General features: G+C 50.1%; 2 protein-coding genes across 40 annotated transcripts in view; one reads left to right on the top strand and one right to left on the bottom strand.

Annotated features, from left to right (window-relative positions):
* WDR54 (WD repeat domain 54) overlaps positions 1-17,861 on the bottom strand; it is a 30,118-nt gene that overhangs the window by 3,235 nt on the left and 9,022 nt on the right. For 7 of the 37 annotated variants that reach the window (XM_089326274.1, XM_089326281.1, XM_070068903.2 and 4 more), the window contains exon 1: positions 217-345. The exons of 3 other annotated variants lie outside the window; for them this stretch is intronic. Coding sequence is in view for 6 of the 34 variants with exons in the window: in XM_089326283.1 (XP_089182409.1) it covers positions 217-282 (66 nt within the window). In the remaining 28 variants the exon portion in view is untranslated. Of the gene's footprint in view, positions 1-28; positions 394-17,861 lie in introns of those variants that run through there. 27 more of the 37 variants (XM_070068900.2, XM_089326266.1, XM_089326276.1 and 24 more) reach the window with 16 other exon arrangements.
* C2H2orf81 (chromosome 2 C2orf81 homolog) lies at positions 361-8,937 on the top strand. 3 transcript variants are annotated; one of them, XM_070068891.2, is made up of 4 exons: positions 361-501; positions 6,794-7,033; positions 7,124-7,345; positions 7,431-8,932. In XM_070068891.2, the coding sequence occupies exons 1-4, from the start codon at positions 484-486 to the stop codon at positions 8,793-8,795; spliced, it is 1,845 nt and encodes a 614-aa protein (XP_069924992.2). In that variant the 5' UTR covers positions 361-483; the 3' UTR covers positions 8,796-8,932. The 3 variants fall into 3 exon arrangements, with proteins under 3 accessions (XP_069924992.2, XP_008252936.4, XP_069924994.2); XM_008254714.5 differs by having other exon boundaries at positions 6,803-7,033; XM_070068893.2 differs by lacking the exon at positions 7,124-7,345 and having other exon boundaries at positions 7,431-8,937.

Consider the following 17,861-nt stretch of genomic DNA (forward strand, 5'->3'; position numbering starts at 1 on the left):
TCGAGGACGGTGATGGAGGGAGGGTCACCTGGCGTGGGGACGGTCTCGTAGAGGAGGAGCAGGAAGTTCCAGGGCTGAGTCATGGGGCGATGGGGGAATCCCGCAGGAGGAATGGTGATGGCATAGGACCCCGTGACCCCAAGTTCCCGAGCCAAGAAGGCCCTTTCTCACTCCGTTCCGTTCCGCGAATCCTTTGTCCCGGGTCAGAGGTCACACCTGGTGCTCCAGAACCGCTCGCCAGATCCCGGGAACGCCGGGTACCTCCGAATCCGCCGCCACCATAGAGACGACGCACACACGCACGGCCGTTGGGCGGGGCGAATAGCCTGAGCGTGCGGCGCGCGGCCGCGGTTGCCGGGGCAACCGTGGGCGGAGCGAACGACCCAGCGCGCCGCGTCGTTGCCGAGGTGACCGTTAGGCGGCGGCCGTGGAGGCTTGGCCTGAAGGGTGCTGAAGCGCACGTTGGAGCCACCCCCGGTGGCGATGGCGCACGAGGGCTCGGTGAGCTTCAGCTCAGCTGGGGGGTGCGCCCGAGCCTGGGTCGGATTTTAAGGTCGGAGGCGGGAACAGTGGGGTCGGCTCCACACTGCCCGAGACACCCCTCCTTGGTCCCGCGGCCGTCCAAGGACGCCACCTGCACCATGCCCACTCACAGGCTCTGTCACGCTCAGGCCCTGAGGGAAAGGATCACTGGGTGGTGTAGAGGCTGAGAACAAGTGAATGTGGACCCAGCTACTGCATGTAATAAGCTTCTTAAACTGAGGTACCCTAAAATTTAAATGATCCGAATTGGTCAGGCATTTCGGGAGGAACGGGTTGAGAGAGAAGTCATGTATTTTCAGAATTTTAAAAGGAAGAAATGGATTAAAAAACACTGAGGATGCACTTGAAAGTCAAAATATTTAAAAGCTGGAGACTTAGGGGTGGGTATTTAGCTTGGTGATTGAGATGCCTCCTGGCCCGTATCTGAATACGTGGGTTCTATCCTCGGTTCAGGCTCCCGATTCCAGCTAATACAGACCTACGGGAGGCAGCGGTGATAGGCTCAGAGCATGGAGTTCCTGCTACCCAGATCTGGATTGAATGCCTGGCTTCTGGCTTTAGCCAGGCCCCAGCGGTTATGAGCACTTGGAGAGTGCACTGGCATCTTTGCTTGTCTCTCACACTCTATGTCTCAAAACTAAGAACAAGTCAGAAATGTTCAGATACAAGAGAACACATCTGTCCTCTCTGATCAAGTTATACCTTGGCATGATCACTATCACAGGTGTCAGCTGTGGCGCTGGGAGCAGAGGTGTGGAAGGGCAGGAACCACCTCTGGTCCCAGTCCTGTCTGCCCTGCTCCGGCCAAGCCTGGCTGGGGCCCTGGGCCAGTCCCTGGGCTTGTGAAAGGGCTGTTCTTGCAGAAGGAGAGAGGAAATGAGGTTTGAGGCATTTTGAGTTCAGGGTAAGATTTAAGGATCACCAGATTTGGGACAGAATGAATTTTAGGGAACATAGAGCATGAGGCAATATAGTTGAGGAGCTGGGAGAGTAGGCAGGTGTTTGGGGAGTACACTGTTTGGATGTAAATATTGGTGGGCACCAGGTTTGGAGAGACTGTTATGGGGAAGTAAGAAGGCTCTTAAGAGAGTGTTAATAAACTCCTGTGTCCCTAAAGTAAGTTTGGGAGACTATCTATTCCTGTCTGTGTGGGTTTTTCTTGATTACAAAAGAATAGGAACTCAAGGTAGAGAACTTATAAAACAGAGGAGCACATAGGAAAGACACATACCCATTGTTAATGTTCTTGGTGTCTCCCTTCCCTTCAGCACTTACTGGTGTACATATCTGAGATCATTGTATGTGTTTTTGTTGTTGTTGTTGTTGTTTTTTGACAGGCAGAGTGGACAGTGAGAGAGAGAGACAGAGAGAAAGGTCTTCCTTTGCCATTGGTTCACCCTCCAATGGCCGCCGCGGCCGGCGCACTGCGCTGATCTGAAGGCAGGAGCCAAGTGCTTATCCTGGTCTCCCATGGGGTGCAGGGCCCAAGGACCTGGGCCATCCTCCACTGCACTATCGGGCCATAGCAGAGAGCTGGCCTGGAAGAGGGGCAACCAGGACAGAATCCGGCGCCCCGACCGGGACTAGAACCTGGTGTGCCGGCGCCGCAAGGCAGAGGATTAGCCTATTGAGCCGCCAATTGTATGTATTTTTGTATACTGTTTCTTTCAGTTAACATTACATCTTTTTTTTTTTTTTAAGATTTATTTATTTGAAAGGCAGAGTTACAGAGAGGCAGAGGCAGAGAGAAAAAGAGAGCGCGCGCGCGCGAACGAGAAGTTTTCCATCAACTCATTCACTCCCCAGATGGCCACAAATGCTGGAGCCATGCCAATCTGAAGCCAAAAGCCAGGAGCTTCTTCCGGGTCTCTCACATGGGTGCAGGGGCCCAAGCACTTGGGCCATCTTCTACTGCTTTCCCAAGCCATAGCAGAGAGCTGGATCAGAAGTGGAGCAGTCAGATCTTGAACAGGTGCCCATATGGGATGCAGACACCACAGGCGGTGGCTTTATCTGCTACACCACAGTGCCGCCCCCAAAATTGTATCTTAAGAATTTCCATATGCTATTGCAAATTCTTCCTCAAGAGTACCTTCAGGGGCTGGCACTGCAGCATTATCAGGTGCAGTGCTGGCGTCCCATGAGTCCCAGCTGCTCCACTTCCCATCCAGCTCTTTCATAAAATAAAATAAATCTTTCAAAAATGAGGTTACCACGTGGGAGACTGGAGGAGGCTCCTGGCTCCTGGCTTTGGATCGGCGCAGTTCCTGGTTCCTGGCTTCAGATCGGTGCAGCTCCGGCCATTGTGGCCACTTGGGGAGTGAACCAGTGGATGGAAGACCTCTTTCTCTCTCTCTGCTTCTCCTTCTCTCTCTGTGTAACTCTGACTTTCAAATAAATAAATAAATAAATAAATATTTTTTAAAAATGAGGTTACCTTCAATTATTATTTAAATAGTTATAGCAAATTAACCATATTATCTTTTTCTTAGATATTTTTCAATATTTTGCTATTATAAATACACACAGTGAACATTTTGGAGAGCATACCTTTTGGATGTATTTATACAATTAGAATGGCACTGCGACTCACTAGGCTAATCCTCCACCTGCGGCACCAGCACTCCAGGTTTTAGTCCAGGTAGGATTCTGTCCCAGTTGCTCCTCTTCCAGTCCAGCTCTCTGCTGTGGCCTGGGAAGGCAGTGGAGGATGGCCCAAGTACTTGAGCCCTGCACCCACATGGGAGACCAGGAGGAAGCACCTGGCTCCTGGCTTTGGATTGGTGCAGCATGCCGGCCATGGTGGCCATTTGGGGGGGGTGAACCAACAGAAGGAAGGCCTTTCTCTCTGTCTGTCTCTCTCACTGTCTAACTCTGCCTCTCAAAAAAAAAAAAAAAAAAAAGAATTGCAGGGTTAGAGGAGTAAAAACATATTTAATACTCTTCATACATACTGCTGCATTGCTCTCCAAAAACATTGTTTCAGTTAGCATTCGTATCAGCATGGTATTACATTATGTACTTTATCAAACTCTACCAGCATTGAGTCCTCTTATTTTGAAAATCATTTCTGGGAGCCTGAGCCGCGGCTCACTAGGCTAATCCTCCGCTTAGCAGCACTGGCACACCGGGTTCTAGTCCCGGTCGCCCCTCTTCCAGGCCAGCTCTCTGCTATGGCCCGATAGTGCAGTGGAGGATGGCCCAAGTGCCTGGGCCCTACACCCCATGGGAGACCAGGATAAGTACCTGGCTCCTGCCATCGGATCAGCGCGGTGCGCCGGCCGCAGCGTGCCGGCCACGGCGGCCATTGGAGGGTGAACCAACGGCAAAGGAAGACCTTTCTCTCTGTCTCTCTCTCTCACTGTCCACTCTGCCTGTCAAAAAAAGAAAGAAAGAAAGAAAGAAAGAAAATCATTTCTGGTGCTGGTGATGTGGCATGGCATGGCATTAAGCCATTGCCAGCAGTGCCAGCATCCCAGTTCCAGACCTGGCTGCTTCACCTTTAATCTAACTCCCTGCTAATTCACCTAGGAAAGCAGCAGAGGACAGGCCAAGTGCTTGGGTCCATGCACCCATGTGGGAGACCTGGAAGAAGCTTCTGACTTCTAACTTTGGCCTAGCCCAGCCCTGGCTGTTACAGCCATTTAGGGGGTGAACCAGTGGATGGAAGACCTTTCTCTCTCTCTCTGTCTCTCCCTCTCTCTCTGTAACTCTGCCTTTCGAATAAATAAAATAAATCTTCTAGGAAAAAAGAAAATTGCTAATCTTTATAAACTAAAAATCAGAAGCTCAATTAAGTTGACATCTTTCTGATTTTTTAAAATTTAAAAATGTTGTGTATTCATTTATTTGAATGGCAGAGTGACAGAGAGAGATTCCATCCTCTGATTCACTTCCCAAATACCCACAATAGTCAGGGCTTGGTCAGGCCAAAGTCAGGAGCCAGGAATTCCATCCAGGTCTCCCACTGGAAACCAAATACTTGGGCAATCATGTGCTACCTCTTACATGCATTAGCAGGAAGCAGGATCAGATGCACGGAGTAGCCAGTACTGAAACTAGGCGTCCCTGTATGAGATGGAAGCATCCTGAGTAGTTGTTTCACTGGCTATGGCACAATACCAGCCACATCTTTTGATACTTTTGAAGGTTGGACATTCTTTTTCAAATATTTATTAGGGCCGGCGCCATGGCTCAATAGGCTAATCCTCTGCCTTGCGGCGCCGGCACACCGGGTTCGAGTCCCGGTCGGGGCGCTGGATTCTGTCCCAGTTGCCCCTCTTCCAGGCCAGCTCTCTGCTGTGGCCAGGGAGTGCAGTGGAGGATGGCCCAAGTGCTTGGGCCCTGCACCCACATGGGAGACCAGAAGCACCTGGCTCCTGGCTTTGGATCAGCACGATGCACCGGCCGCCGTGGCCATTGGAGGGTGAACCAATGGCAAAGGAAGACCTTTCTCTCTGTCTCTCTCTCTCTTAGTGTCCACTCTGCTTGTCAAAAAAAAAATATATATTTGTTAGTTGTCCAGAGTTTCTGTTTTTGTGAAATGTTCTTTGCTTACCTTTGGAGTCTGCAATAATTTTTGTTTTATATGATTCTTTTTTTAAAAAATATGTATTTATTTATTTGAAAGGCAGAGTTACAGAGAGAGAGAGGAGAGGCAGAGAAAGACAGAGATGTCTTCCGTCTGCTGGTTCACTCCCCAACTGGCCGCAAGGGCCAGAGCAGCGCCAATCTGAAGCCAGGAGCCAGGAGCTTCTTCTGGGTCTTCCATGCGGGTACAGAGGCCCAAGAACTTGGGCCATCTACTGCTTTCCCAGGCCATAGCAGAGAGCTGGATCAGAAGTGGAGCAGCAGGACTCGAACCAGCACCCATATGGGATGCCAGCACTGCAGATGGCAGCTTTATCTGCTATGCCACAGCGCTGGCCTCATATGAGTCTTTTTAAAAGATTTATTTATAGGTGCTGGTGCTGTGGCACAGTGGGTTAAAGCCCCAGCCTGTAGTGCTGGCATCCTATATGGGTGCTGGTTCAAGTCCTGGCTGCCCCACTTCTGATCCAGCTCCCTGCTAATGTGCCTGGAAAAGCAACAGAGAATGGCTCAAGTCCTTGGGCCCCTCCACCTATGTGGGATACCCAAAAGAAGCTCCTGGCTCCTGGCTTTGGCTTGGCCCAGCCCCAGCATTACAGCCATTTGGGGAGTGAACCTGCAGATGGAAGACCTCTCTGTCTGTCTCTGTCTACACTTCTCTCTGTAACTCTGCCTTTCAGATAAATAAATGTCTTTATTTATTAATTATTTATTAAAGACGTTATTTATTAATAAAGACATTTATTTATCTGAAAGATAAATAAAGACATTTATTTATCTGAAAGGCAGAGTTATAGACAGAGAAGGAGAGATCTTCTATCTGCTGAATCACTCCTCAAATGCCCACAACAGCCAGGGCTGGGTCAGGCTGAAGCCAAGAGTCTGGTATTCCATGTGGATCTACCACATATAGGGGGCAGGGACATAAGTACTTGAACCGTCATCTGCTGCCTTCCAAGGTGCATTAGCAGGGAACTGGATCAGAATCGGGTAACTAGACTCTAACTGGTACTCTGATGTGGGACGTGGGAGACCCAAGCAGTGACCTAACCTGCTGCACCACAATACCTACCCATTTATGTGAATTTTTGATATATTTGGAGATATATTAATACCCTTTTACATATTTGTTACAAATATTTTTTGTTTGCGACATAGGATAAAGTCAGACAGACCAGCATTTGAATTTTGATTCTATGTCTTCCTACTCGTGTGATCCTGGGGGAAACAGATAAAATGGGGATAAAAATAGTTAACATGTACAGAAGTCTCTCAATGTCAGCAATAATTCCAGTACCATTTATTGACCCACCTTCTCTTCAGTGCTTTGCACTTTTCAAGAGCTCTGAACATTTTACACTAATGCAAATAGCAAGGTCATGGAGTTACAGCTTTCTGTAGCTTGGGGTTACTAACTGGGTGCTTCGAAGCAAATGATGTTTAAGTTCCCGTCAAGCTTTAGTTGTGTGGTCTATAACATGGGATCAATGGGCTGTTAACAGAAATTGTTATTTCAATCAGCCAGCCAGCCAGCACCTGTCCACAGTAGGCTCTTAGGTAAAGTGTTGGTCCTTTGCCTTGAGTGCATCAGGTGTGCCTCCTTTCCACAGAGGACACTCCACCTTCTGACTTGACTGCCTGCCCCCTTTCGCTCCCACAGAGGCAGGAGAGGCAGGAGAGGCAGGCCCGAGATCGCGGGGTGACCCGGTCCAAGGCAGAAAAGGCACGCCCGCCCACAGTCCCAGTGCCACAGGTGGACATCGTGCCTGGGCGCCTCAATGAGGCCGAGTGGATCGCTCTCACTGCTGTCGAGGAGGGTGAGGATGTGGTGGGGGACATCCTGGCCGATCTGCTGGCTCGAGTCATGGACTCTGCCTTCAAAGTCTACCTGACCCAGCAGGTGAGCCTGGCCCCGGTCCTCCAGACCCAGCTCCTCCCTGTCACGCCCTCCGGTCAGTGCCCAGCTGAGACCTTTCACTCCTCCCCGCAGTGCGTTCCATTTACCATCAGCCAGGCCCGGGAGGCCATGCTGCAGATCGCCGAGTGGCGCTTCCTGGCCCGGGACGAGGGAGAGTCTGCCGTGGCCCAGGATCCCACATGGGGCGAGGACGAGGAGCCCTTGCCCTGCACAACAGATGCCTGGGCTCAGGGCTCAGTGCCTGTGCTGCACGGGCGGCTCTCTGAGGGCCAGGAGGAGACCTTCCAGAGCGAAGTAAGCCCAGCCTCTTGCCTCCTTCCTCGGGAATCTCTCCCCTCTCCCATTTCGGGCCTCTCACTGTCCGGTGCACTTCCCGCAGGACACTGAGAGCCAGGACCAGAGCCCGTTGGGAAGATTGTGGCTGGATAGACACTCCCAGGGGCAGACCGGATCTTGGGAGCTCTCTCCGGAACTCAGAGCCACCTCAGGCCGCCCCCTGACCCCGGAGCCATTTCCAGAGGCAGGGCCCGGAGATGTTTTGGAAGAAGCAGACAGCCATCTTTCCTCCGCAGAGTCCTTGCACAGCTTCCAACTGCCGTGGGTGGAGGTGGGGCCAAGGGAAGGTCCCCACCCTTCTCTGGAGCTGTCCCAGGTAGCCAGCCCCCAGGCCCCTGCCCTGAGGCCACAGTCTGGCTCTCTCCTGTCACTGGAGGATCTCTACTACTGCATGCCGGACAAGGACGCAGCTGGGGACCGAATGGAGCTCAAGAGGGAGGAACTGCCCCCCGTCGCCTCGGCTGCCGCCCTGTCAGTGGGCTCTGAGGACCGCCCCACCCAGCTTGGTCCCTCGGTGCCCTTTCGGTGGCAGCAGCCAGGGCGCTGGCATGCGCGGCTTAATCCACCTCGCTCCAGGATGGACCGCAGAGCCACCAGAAGGCGCCTGGACTCCGCCAGGTTCCCACGCCACTGGGTGCAGCCCCTGGCCACGGTCCTGATCCCAAGCTCAGAGAGGTACTCTATGGAAGCCTACTGTGGGCACCAGCAGAGCAAGAAGACCAAAGCCCAGGCTGTACCCCAATTCCCTGGCCCTGGCGACTGCACCTCCCCGGCAATGTTCTTCTCCCTCCACCCTGGCACTCCTTTCCGTCCCTTGGGCCGGGGCCGCCGACTCAAATTCCCCACTTCAAACTTAGGCCCGCTGGAGTCATCCTCTGGGTCAAAGATGCCATTCTTCAGCCCCAGGCTCCACTTCCTTGCACCACAACCGAAGCTGCCTGAAGAGGCCAGAAGCCTCAGCCCCAAGCCACGGCCCAGTGCCAAGTGGCCCAGTGGTTGGGAGTGGGAGGCAGAGCTGCTGGATGAGCTGTGGACAGGCCAAACCCGTGCACCTTCACGGGGCCTGGGGACTATAGACAAAGAGGGCCAAGACCATGACGGATGGCCTCAGCCTGCCCAGGTTCTCGAGGCCACAACCCAGGTGCTGTGGAAGCCCTTGCTGCAGCCAGAAGCTGTGAAGCTGGCCCCTGGGGTGACCCTGTGGGAACATGGCACCAAGGTGCTGCTCAGCTCTGCTGTGTCCCAGGAGGAAAACCAAGAAGACAGCACCTCTCCTCCCACTGAGCAGCAGCACCCTATCCAGATGGGTGCCCCGAAGCCCCACGTGATGCCAGCTCAGCTAACTAAGAACTCCACCCCCAAAGTATGGCAGGTGCCCTCCAAGCCCCCACCCCCTGCTGAGCCCTGAGCCTCTGGCAGTGGGAATTGAACCTTTCCTCAGAATAAACATCTGAGTTGTCTCTGGAATTGGTCTAATGTCTCTGTCAGTTTCTTCCAAGAGTGTCCAGTCTCTTACTGGACCCCAAGGGGAGCAGTTGTCTGCAGGCCTGGAAGAAGCTAGCCCACTGGTTACAGGGAATAGTTCCACCACTACCCTCAGGAGATCCTGCTTGAGAGCCAAGGCTGCTGCCCATCAGGGACATTCTGGAGCCATCCCTCTCCCAAAGGAACAGATGTAAAGCCTGGAAGTGGGGTCTGGCTTGGTAGGGAGAACATAACCTTCATTTCTCTAGGGGAAACTGGGCTGACTCTGCTTAAGCTCACAGGGACTCAAGTCATAGGAACTGGACTTCTTTTCCCTCCCTACTCCCTCGTGCTTAGCTAACTTTAGACTCCCGGCTCTGTCCTCCTTATTCTGTTCCTGCTGCTTAAACTGTGTGCAGAAGTCCCATCCTAGGACCTCCGGTGCTGCTTCAGATCTGATTAGGAAGACAGAAGTAATGAGTGGGGGGCCAGTGGTGGTGAGTGCTCACCCACCCTGATACCTCCCACACTGTCCTGGCCTCAGCACCCAGCAGCTCCAACAGGGAGGGCAGAGAGGAGACCCAGCACCCACTATTGGCACCGTTGTCTCTTCCCTCATTCTGTTGCCCTCTGGTTACCATCAAGATCAGCCTTCTGTGATGCTGCCCTCCCACAGGCATCGGGAATATTGTGTCCTTGAGGCCGGCCCCATGTGGGACTCATCTGATTCTCACCTAACCAGAGCCAGAATGGTGTGGATAATGATCCATGCAGCCCCAGTGACTGCCTCCTGCTGGAAGAGGGATCTCAGCTCTGTGGCTTCCATCTGGGTGAAGGAGCCCGAGTCGCATCGACAGGTAAGCAGAGCTGGCATGGGTGGTGTGTGCCTCGGCTTGCTGCCTCCAACATGTTTCAGGAGTCTCCTTCTGGGCTTAGGCACTCTAAAACCCAACTCCAAAACAGGCATGCCCACGTCCCATCACCTATGCATCCCACTGGAATGCTCTTGTAATACCCCCCAAAGCCCTACCTTGTGTTCCAGCCTCATATCCCTCATGTTTGCATGCCCTATGGCCTTTCTACTGATCCCCAACATATCCCTCCAGATTGTGTTTCCCGCAAGGTAGTTCTTCCATCACCCACCACCTGTGTTCTCATCTTCTCCCAAGCCCCCAGAACACTTACCCTAAACAGTCTCAATCTCACCTTTGCTACCACTTGGGTCCTTTCTGCTCACAAATCCACTCCAAAGTAAGGAAGATGGATGCTCACCTTCTGTGCCACCTGGTGACTCACTGTCTCCCGTGATACCTGTTAGCTGCTGGCACCTACCTGCTTGCTAAAGGGTGATTTGCATCACACAGCAGGGGAACCCAGATGGAACAAGTCAGGATTAGGAGACCAAATGGTAACAGAATCAGTCAGCCTGAAAAACAAGCTGCCCATACGAGCACCCAGCCTCCCTTCCGAGCCCCCAGTTCTTGTCAAACCTGTAGTCAATCGTCACTGTCAAAGCTTCTTGGGGACAGGAGTATGAGGCCCTACAGAGAAAGCAAGCAGACCGAGTCCCTGCTCTTATAGAGTTCAAGGTCCACAGGGTTGTAGACAATACCCTGGGGCCTTGGGTCCATCTCCTTTTCTGATATAGAAGCTTTGGGCTCTTCTGGAGGGTGTGTGTTGGGGTGGGGGGTTGGTGGTGCAAGGCACACTGTCCCTGAAATTTCCCCTGAATTTTGTAATAGCCTTTTAGAAAGAAAAGCGTTTTTTAGGTCAGACAACACACATCTAAAGCACAAACTTGAAGGTGTATAAAAAAGTGCAGAGTTTTTTTTTTGTTTTGTTGTTTTTTGTTTTGTTTTGTTTTTTAAAGACTGTCTCTTACTCCTTTTGTCCATAAACAACATACTCCTCTCCTGGGAGGCAACTACTGCTGCCAGGGTCCTGTGTATCCTTCAGTGGCCAATTAAATTAGCCCAACTAAAAAACCATCAGAGAGAAAGACAGGACTTTGCATTTGCATGTATGGATGTTTTTCCCCTTTTCCCAAATTGTAGCATATCACACCACTGCCCACACTTTGTTTACTAATATTTCTTATACTGTCTTCTCTCCTATGTCCCTTTCTCTCATGTGTTCTCCCCACTGCCACTTTTATTTTTTTTTTTAAGATTTATTTTATCATCTGAAAGGCAGAGTTAGAGAGAGAGAGAGAGAGAGAGAGAGAGAGAGAGAGATGATGGCTTGGGCCAAGCTGAAGCCAGGAGCTAGGAGCAACTTCCAGGTCTCCTACATGGTGCAGGGGCCCAAGTACTTGGACCATCCTCTGAAGCTTTCTGAGGCACAGAAGCAGGGAGCTGAATCAGAAGCGGAGAAGCCAGAACTCCAATCGGTGACCATATGGCCAACACTGCAGGTAGTGGCCTAACCTGCTATACCACAACGTCAGCCCTGTACTGCTGCTTTTAGAAGTTCACTTTTCACCACATCTCTTTCTTGTCTAAAATCCTTTGAAGGTACCTGTCCTTAGAAGATAAATCCCAAGCCCTTCTCTCCACATGTCCAAGGCCCCCTGAAGACTGAGAATCGTACCTTTTTCCCCTCCCTCAATCCACACCCAAGTCTCCAGCCAGCCAATCTTAGCTCTTGGACTCTGTTCTGTTTTATCCCTCTGTGTTTTTGCTTTTGCTCCTGTGGTTCTAACTGGAAAATTCTTTCCCACCCTCTTGGCCTAGTTAATTTTAGTTCATTTCCAAGACTCAACACAGATATCGTCTCTGATATGCTCCCTATCTGCCTTGCTCCCCAACCCCCGCCCTTCCCCTGCGCCTCCTCCAACTACCTCTCAGGTGCCCTGTACACATGTCTGTGACTTCCCTGATAGGGCCCTATGGGAATTAGTCTTTCCTATCAGGCAAGGAGCCTCTTTTCTTTATATCACTTGTCTGCAAATTTGGAGTCCGTTTTTTCTCTTTAAGAACAATTTCTTGAGGCCAGTGACTGGTGTAGCTGTTAAGTCACCACTTGGAATGCTCTCATCCCATATCAGAGTGCCTGTGTTTCAGTCTTGGTTTCATGCCTGATTCCAGCTTCTTGCTAATGGACACCCTGGGAGGCATCTGGTGATGGCTAAAGCGCTTGAGTCCCTGACACCCACATGGGAGACCCTAACTGAGATGTAATGCCAGCATTACAGGTAGTTGCTTAATGTGCTGTTTCACAATGCCAGCCCCTAATTTAGTTTTTTTATTTTATTTTTTAATCTATTTGAAAGGCAGTGTTACAGGAGTTGGAGGGGAGGGGCTCAATGGCCAGGGCTGTGCCAAACCAAAGCCAGTAGCCAGGAGCTTCTTCTGGGTCTCCCACATGGGTGCAGGGGCCCAAGCACTTGGACTATTTTCTGTTGCTTTCCCTGGCACATTAGCAGGGAGCAAGATTGGAAGTGGAGCAGCTGGGTCTTGAATTGGTGCCCATTGGAATACCAGCATTATAGGCTTCAGCTTAACCCACTATACCACAACGCTAACCCCATAATTTAGGGTTTTTTTTTTTTTTCAAATACTTTCTTAAGTATCTCTACAACACATTTCCCTCAACTATAGAACCCCTATGTGTTCAGGACCCATGTTAATGTCTGCCACATCCTGACTGCCTAATAAACATTTGTGAGTGAGTGAGTGAATGAATGAATGAATGAATACTTGAAAGGTAGCTCTCACAGTGTTTCCAACCTCTCTTTCCCCATCTGAGCATCAGTGAGACAAAACAAATACACAAGGATCATTTAAATTAGCTCCAAAAGCAGAGCGAAAACTCCAAACACTAAAAAAGGAAAGCAGCTGATGAAAGTTCAGGCTTCGTTCACATGAAGCTCTCCTGTGCCTAGCACAGGGTGGGGGGTGGGGGGCGGGGGGCCACTGCCCAGCTCAGGAAGCCCTGGGTGGGCCATGGTCTTGGAGCAGTGAGCGAGGGAGTTAGCCCAGGACTTGGATTGAACTCTGGTCCTCTCTGCACCCATGGGCCCTGCAGAAGGCAGGGTGAGCCCTGTAGGTGAATGTGTCTTCCTTTCAGCAGCTACACTGGCAGACTGATGAAGAGCTCCTTACCGGCTGGAGGGCCTTTGACCTTCAGCCAGAGCTACAGTTGCAGCAAACTGTCCCTGACTTCATTTGCTAGGGAGCTTGCCGGCACCTCCAAGGAGCCGGTAACTGCCTCTGAAACTCCTTACCCCTCTGCCCCCATCACCACCTCCAGCGTTTCACATCTCCTCCCAACATGTCCTGGCCTTAATGTACTCCCAGCATCCCCTCCATTTATCACCCACACATCCTGAATTTTTGTCAACCCTGTCTTTGTGTCTCCTTTTCAATTGTTTCCCGCTCTCATCATTCACAACCTCCTTTCCGCCCAGTATTTTCCCATCCCAACACCATCCATCATCTTCCTCCTAAAGTTTACCCCACACTTTCCAATACCTACCCTTCCTCACTGGTTTGGGTGTCACCATTAACGAAAGCTGTGGAACACTGATGTCCCCAGGACCGCCACCAACATACTTGGTAGGACTCTTCCCTCTACTGTTAGAACCACACTTAACCCTTTCTCTCCCCACACCTGTGTCGCACTCTCTAAGGTGTGGCTGTGACCTCTGTGTTACATCCATAGAGGTCATGAAGCATTTCTTTTTTTCTTTTTAGATTTATTTATTTTATTTGAAAGGCAGAGTTACAGAGATGCAGAGAGAGAGAGAGAGAGAGAGATCTTCCATCCGCTGGTTCACTCTCCAGATGGCTGCAATGGTTGGAGCTGCGCTAATCCTGAACCCACATGGGAAACCTGGATTGGCTCCAGGCTCATGTCTTCAGACTGGTCCAGCTATGGCTTTTGCATCCATTTGGGGAGTGAACCAGTGGATGGAAGATCTCTCTCTCCCCATCTCTCCCTCTCTCTGTAACTCTGCCTTTTAAAAAAATAAATAAACCTGAAAAAAAAAACAATTGTTTTTGCATATTGACTTTATATCCAGCCACCTTGACAAATTCTTCTAGATAAATTCTAGTCATTTTCATATTATTTTGATGTTTCCTATATAGTCATCCTATCATCTATGAAAAATGAAAGTTTTATTTCTTGCTTTCTAATATTATGCCCTATATTTTCCTGGTTTCACTGCTCTATGGCCTAAAATACAATGTTGATTAAAATTAGAGATAATTGAAAGCTTTCTATTTTTGATTTTAGATAAGCTGCTGGGATCCTATCTTTTTTAAAAAAAAATTATTTATTTGAAAGGCAGAGTTACAGAGAGAGGGGGGAGAGAGAAAGAGAGAACCTTCCATTCACTGATTCACTCCCCAAATGGCAGCAATGGGGAGAAGCTGGGACAGACAGAATCCAGGGCCAGGAGTTTCATCCAGGTCTTCCACATGGACGGCAGGGACCCACATACTTTCTGCCTCACAGGGTGTGCATTAAAAGGAAGTTGGGGGGCACAGATTGTGGTATAGCAGGCAAAGCTGCTGCCTTCGACACAGTGCCCTGGCTGCTCCACTTACCATCCAGCTCCCTGATAATATGCCTGAGAAAGCAGAAGATGACCCAAGTGTTTGGGCCATGGCATCCATGTGGAGACCTGGAGGAAGTTCCTGGTTGCTGGTTTCAGCCTGGCCCAGCCCTGGCTGTTGTGGTCATTTGGGGAGTGAACCAGAGGATGGGCGATTTCTCTCTCTCTATATATATAATTCTGTCTTTCAAATAAATAAATAAAAGCTTAAAAAATAAAAAAAAGAAGCTGTGTCAGAAGGCGAAGTGGGATTCCTTCCCAGGCACTCAGATGTGGGATGCGGTGTCCCCAGCAGCAGCTTATTCCACTGTACCACCCCTGTCCCTTGCCTTCTTTTCAAGAGTCTGTGTTTTTAACAAAATGAAAGTTTTCTCCATGATTTTACAACAGAACCTAGTGGTCTGATGGGCCCCTGTAAGAGTAACTTTTCATGGTTGTTGTGGCTTAGTCTACATTATGGATTCTTCTTATAACCGAGTCTTCCAGATCTCCTGAGGGGACCATCCTCTGACCCTTCCTTAGAGGAATGGGGCACAGCAGGTGTGGCTCTCCTTGCTCTGTCAGTGTGTGACAACAAGTTAGGCCATGATGAAAATACATTAAGGGATGGGGCCGGCGCTGTGGAGTAGCGGGTAAAGCTGCCGCTGGCAGTACCAGCATCCCACATGGGTCCTGGCTGCTCCACTTCCGATCTAGCTCTCTGCTGTGGCCTGGGAAAGCAGTAGAGGATGGCCCAAGTCCTTGGGTCCCTGCACCCACATGGGAGACTGGGAGAAGCTCCTGGCTCCTGGCTTTGGATCAGCGCAGCCAGGCCGTTGCAGTCAATTGGGGAGTGAACCATCAGATGGAAGACCTTTCTCTCTCCCTGCCTCTTGTTCTCTCTCTGTGTAACTGTGACTTTCAAATAAATAAAAAAAATCTTAAAAAAAAAGAAAATACATTAAGGACTCTCTTGAAGGGCCACACCCTCTCCTGAAAGCCTAACAGAGCAGGGAGAGGAAGGATTGAAGCTGCCTCTGCATTGCCTGATAGGGGAGCTGCTGGCCACATGGGGCTACCAAGCATTTGAAATATGAGCAATGTGACCATGGAACTAAATCTTAAATTTTACTTAATTTTGATCATGTTAACTGTAAGTTTAAAAATGGCTATTCAATTCAGTTTTTGGAAAACTTGTACAATCTGAAACAAGTAGCACATGTGCATGTAGTTTTTCAACCATAAGTCTTATGAAATCTGAACCATATCAAGTATCCCCAACAAAAACATAGTGTCTGAATAGAGATGGTCTGCAAGTGCAAAATATGTCCTGGAGGGGCAAATGATGGCGAAGTGGTTAGGACACAAGCTGAGATGCCTGCATCCTGTATCAAAGTGCCTGGTCGAGCCCCACTCTTCCTTCCTTCCTTCCTTCCTTCCTTCCTTCCTTCCTTCCTTCCTTCCTTCCTTCCTTCCTTCCTCTCTCTCTCTCTCTCTCTCTCTTTCGTTCTCTTTCTTTCTTTAAGATATTATTTATTTATTTGAGAGGTAGAGTTACAGACAGAGAGAAGGAGAGACAGAGAGGTCTTCCATCTGCTGGTTCACTCCCCAGATGGCCACAACAGCCAGAGCTGGGCTGATCCAAAGCCAGGAGCCAGGAGCTTCCTCCAGGTCTCCCATGAGGGTGCAGGGGCCCAAGGACTTGGACCATCCTCCACTGCTTTCCCAGGTCATAGCAGAGAGCATAGAAGAGGAGCATCTGGGACACGAACCGGCACCCATATGGGATGCCGGTACTGCAGGCAGAGGCTCAGCCCATCACGCCACAGTGCCGGCCCCCCAGCTCCACTTTCAATTTCAGCTCCCTGCACATGCACACCCTGAGAGGCAGCAGGTGGTGATTCAAGTACTTGGGTTCCTGCCACCCACATGGGGGACACACATTGAATTCTAGGCTCCAAGATTCTGCCTGGCCCACCCCTGACTATTGTAGACATTTAGGGAGGGGACCAGAAGGTGGGCAATCTCTCTCCAGCTGTCTTTGTCTCTCTGCCTTTCAAATAAAATGAAAATATAATAAATAAATTTTTTTTAAAAACAAAATACACTCTGGATTTCAAATACTTAGTTAAGTCTTTGGACCTGTTGCATAACAGGTTAAGCCACCACCTACAATGCTGGCAGGCCATATGGCCACTGGTTGGAGTCCCAGCTGCTCCACTTCTAGTCCAGCTCCCTGCTAATGTGCCTGGGAAAGCAGCAGAGGATGGCCCAAGTCCTAAGGTTCCCTGCCACCAACGTGGGAGACTCGGATGAAGCTCCTGGTTCCTGGTTTTGGCCTGGCCCAGCCCTGCCATTGTGGCCATTTGGGTAGTGAACCAGCAAAGATAAGATCTTTCCCTCTCTGTTTTTTCCTCTCTCTGTGATACTCTGCCTTTCAAACAAATGAATCTCTAAAAAATTCAAATTCATAGAGACAGAAAGTAGAATGGTGATTACTAGGATGTAGGGGGAAGGGAGAATGGAAAGTTATTGTTTATTGGGTACAGATTTTTAGTATAGCTGGCGCTGTGGTGCAGTATGTTCGTTCGTGTCCTGGCTGTTCCATTTCCTATCCAGCCCCCTGTTGATGGCCTGGGAAGGCAGTGGAAGATGGACAGGTGCTTGGTCCCTGGACCCACATTAAAGACCTGGAAGAAGCTCCTGGTCAAATTGGCCCAACTCCAGCTGTTGCAGCCATTTGGGAGTGAACCAGCAGACAGAAGACCTTTCTCTCTCTCTGCCTCTCCCACTCTCTCTGTAACTCTGCCTCCCAAATAAATAAGTAAATCTTTTAAAAAATTCTAAAAATGGATAGTGGCAATGGTTGCACAACAGTGTGAATGTACTTCATACCCCTGACTGTACACTTAGAAGTAATTGAAGTGGTAATTTTTTTTTTAATTTTTAATTTTTTATTTTTGACAGGCAGAGTGGACAGTGAGAGAGAGACAGAGAGAAAGGTCTTCCTTTTTTGCCGTTGGTTCACCCTCCAATGGCCGCTGCGGCTGGTGCGCTGCGGCCGGCGCACCGCGCTGATCCGAAGCCAGAAGCCAGGTGCTTTTCCTGGTCTCCCATGCAGGTGCAGGGCCCAAGCACTTGGGCCATCCTCCACTGCACTCCCTGGCCACAGCAGAGAGCTGGCCTGGAAGAAGGGCAACCGGGACAGAATCCAGCGCCCCGACCAGGACTAGAACCCAGTGTGCCGGCGCCGCAGGCGGAGGATTAGCCTAGTGAGCCGCCACGCCGGCCTGAAGTGGTAAATTTTAAGTGTTTTATCACAATAACAGATATGTGTGTAAGTGCCTTTTAAGATCTTTAAAGCTATTTTAATGCCATTTCTCTTTGATAAAAAAGAGAATAGAAGCTGTTGCTACTAAAGTTATAGATGCATTTGTTATTTGAGCCAGTTGCATCCTACAGCTATGATGG

This window comes from Oryctolagus cuniculus, chromosome 2, assembly GCF_051225735.1.
Source record: "Oryctolagus cuniculus isolate XC-2025 breed Fujian yellow rabbit chromosome 2, ASM5122573v1, whole genome shotgun sequence".
NCBI lineage: Eukaryota > Metazoa > Chordata > Mammalia > Lagomorpha > Leporidae > Oryctolagus > Oryctolagus cuniculus.

Bases quoted from the DNA above. Each gene is read 5' to 3' on its own strand.
- C2H2orf81 (XM_070068891.2), top strand. The intron at 7,034-7,123 runs GTGAGCCTGGCC...TCCTCCCCGCAG, and splicing joins AAGTCTACCTGACCCAGCAG to TGCGTTCCATTTACCATCAG. The intron at 7,346-7,430 runs GTAAGCCCAGCC...CACTTCCCGCAG, and splicing joins AGGAGACCTTCCAGAGCGAA to GACACTGAGAGCCAGGACCA.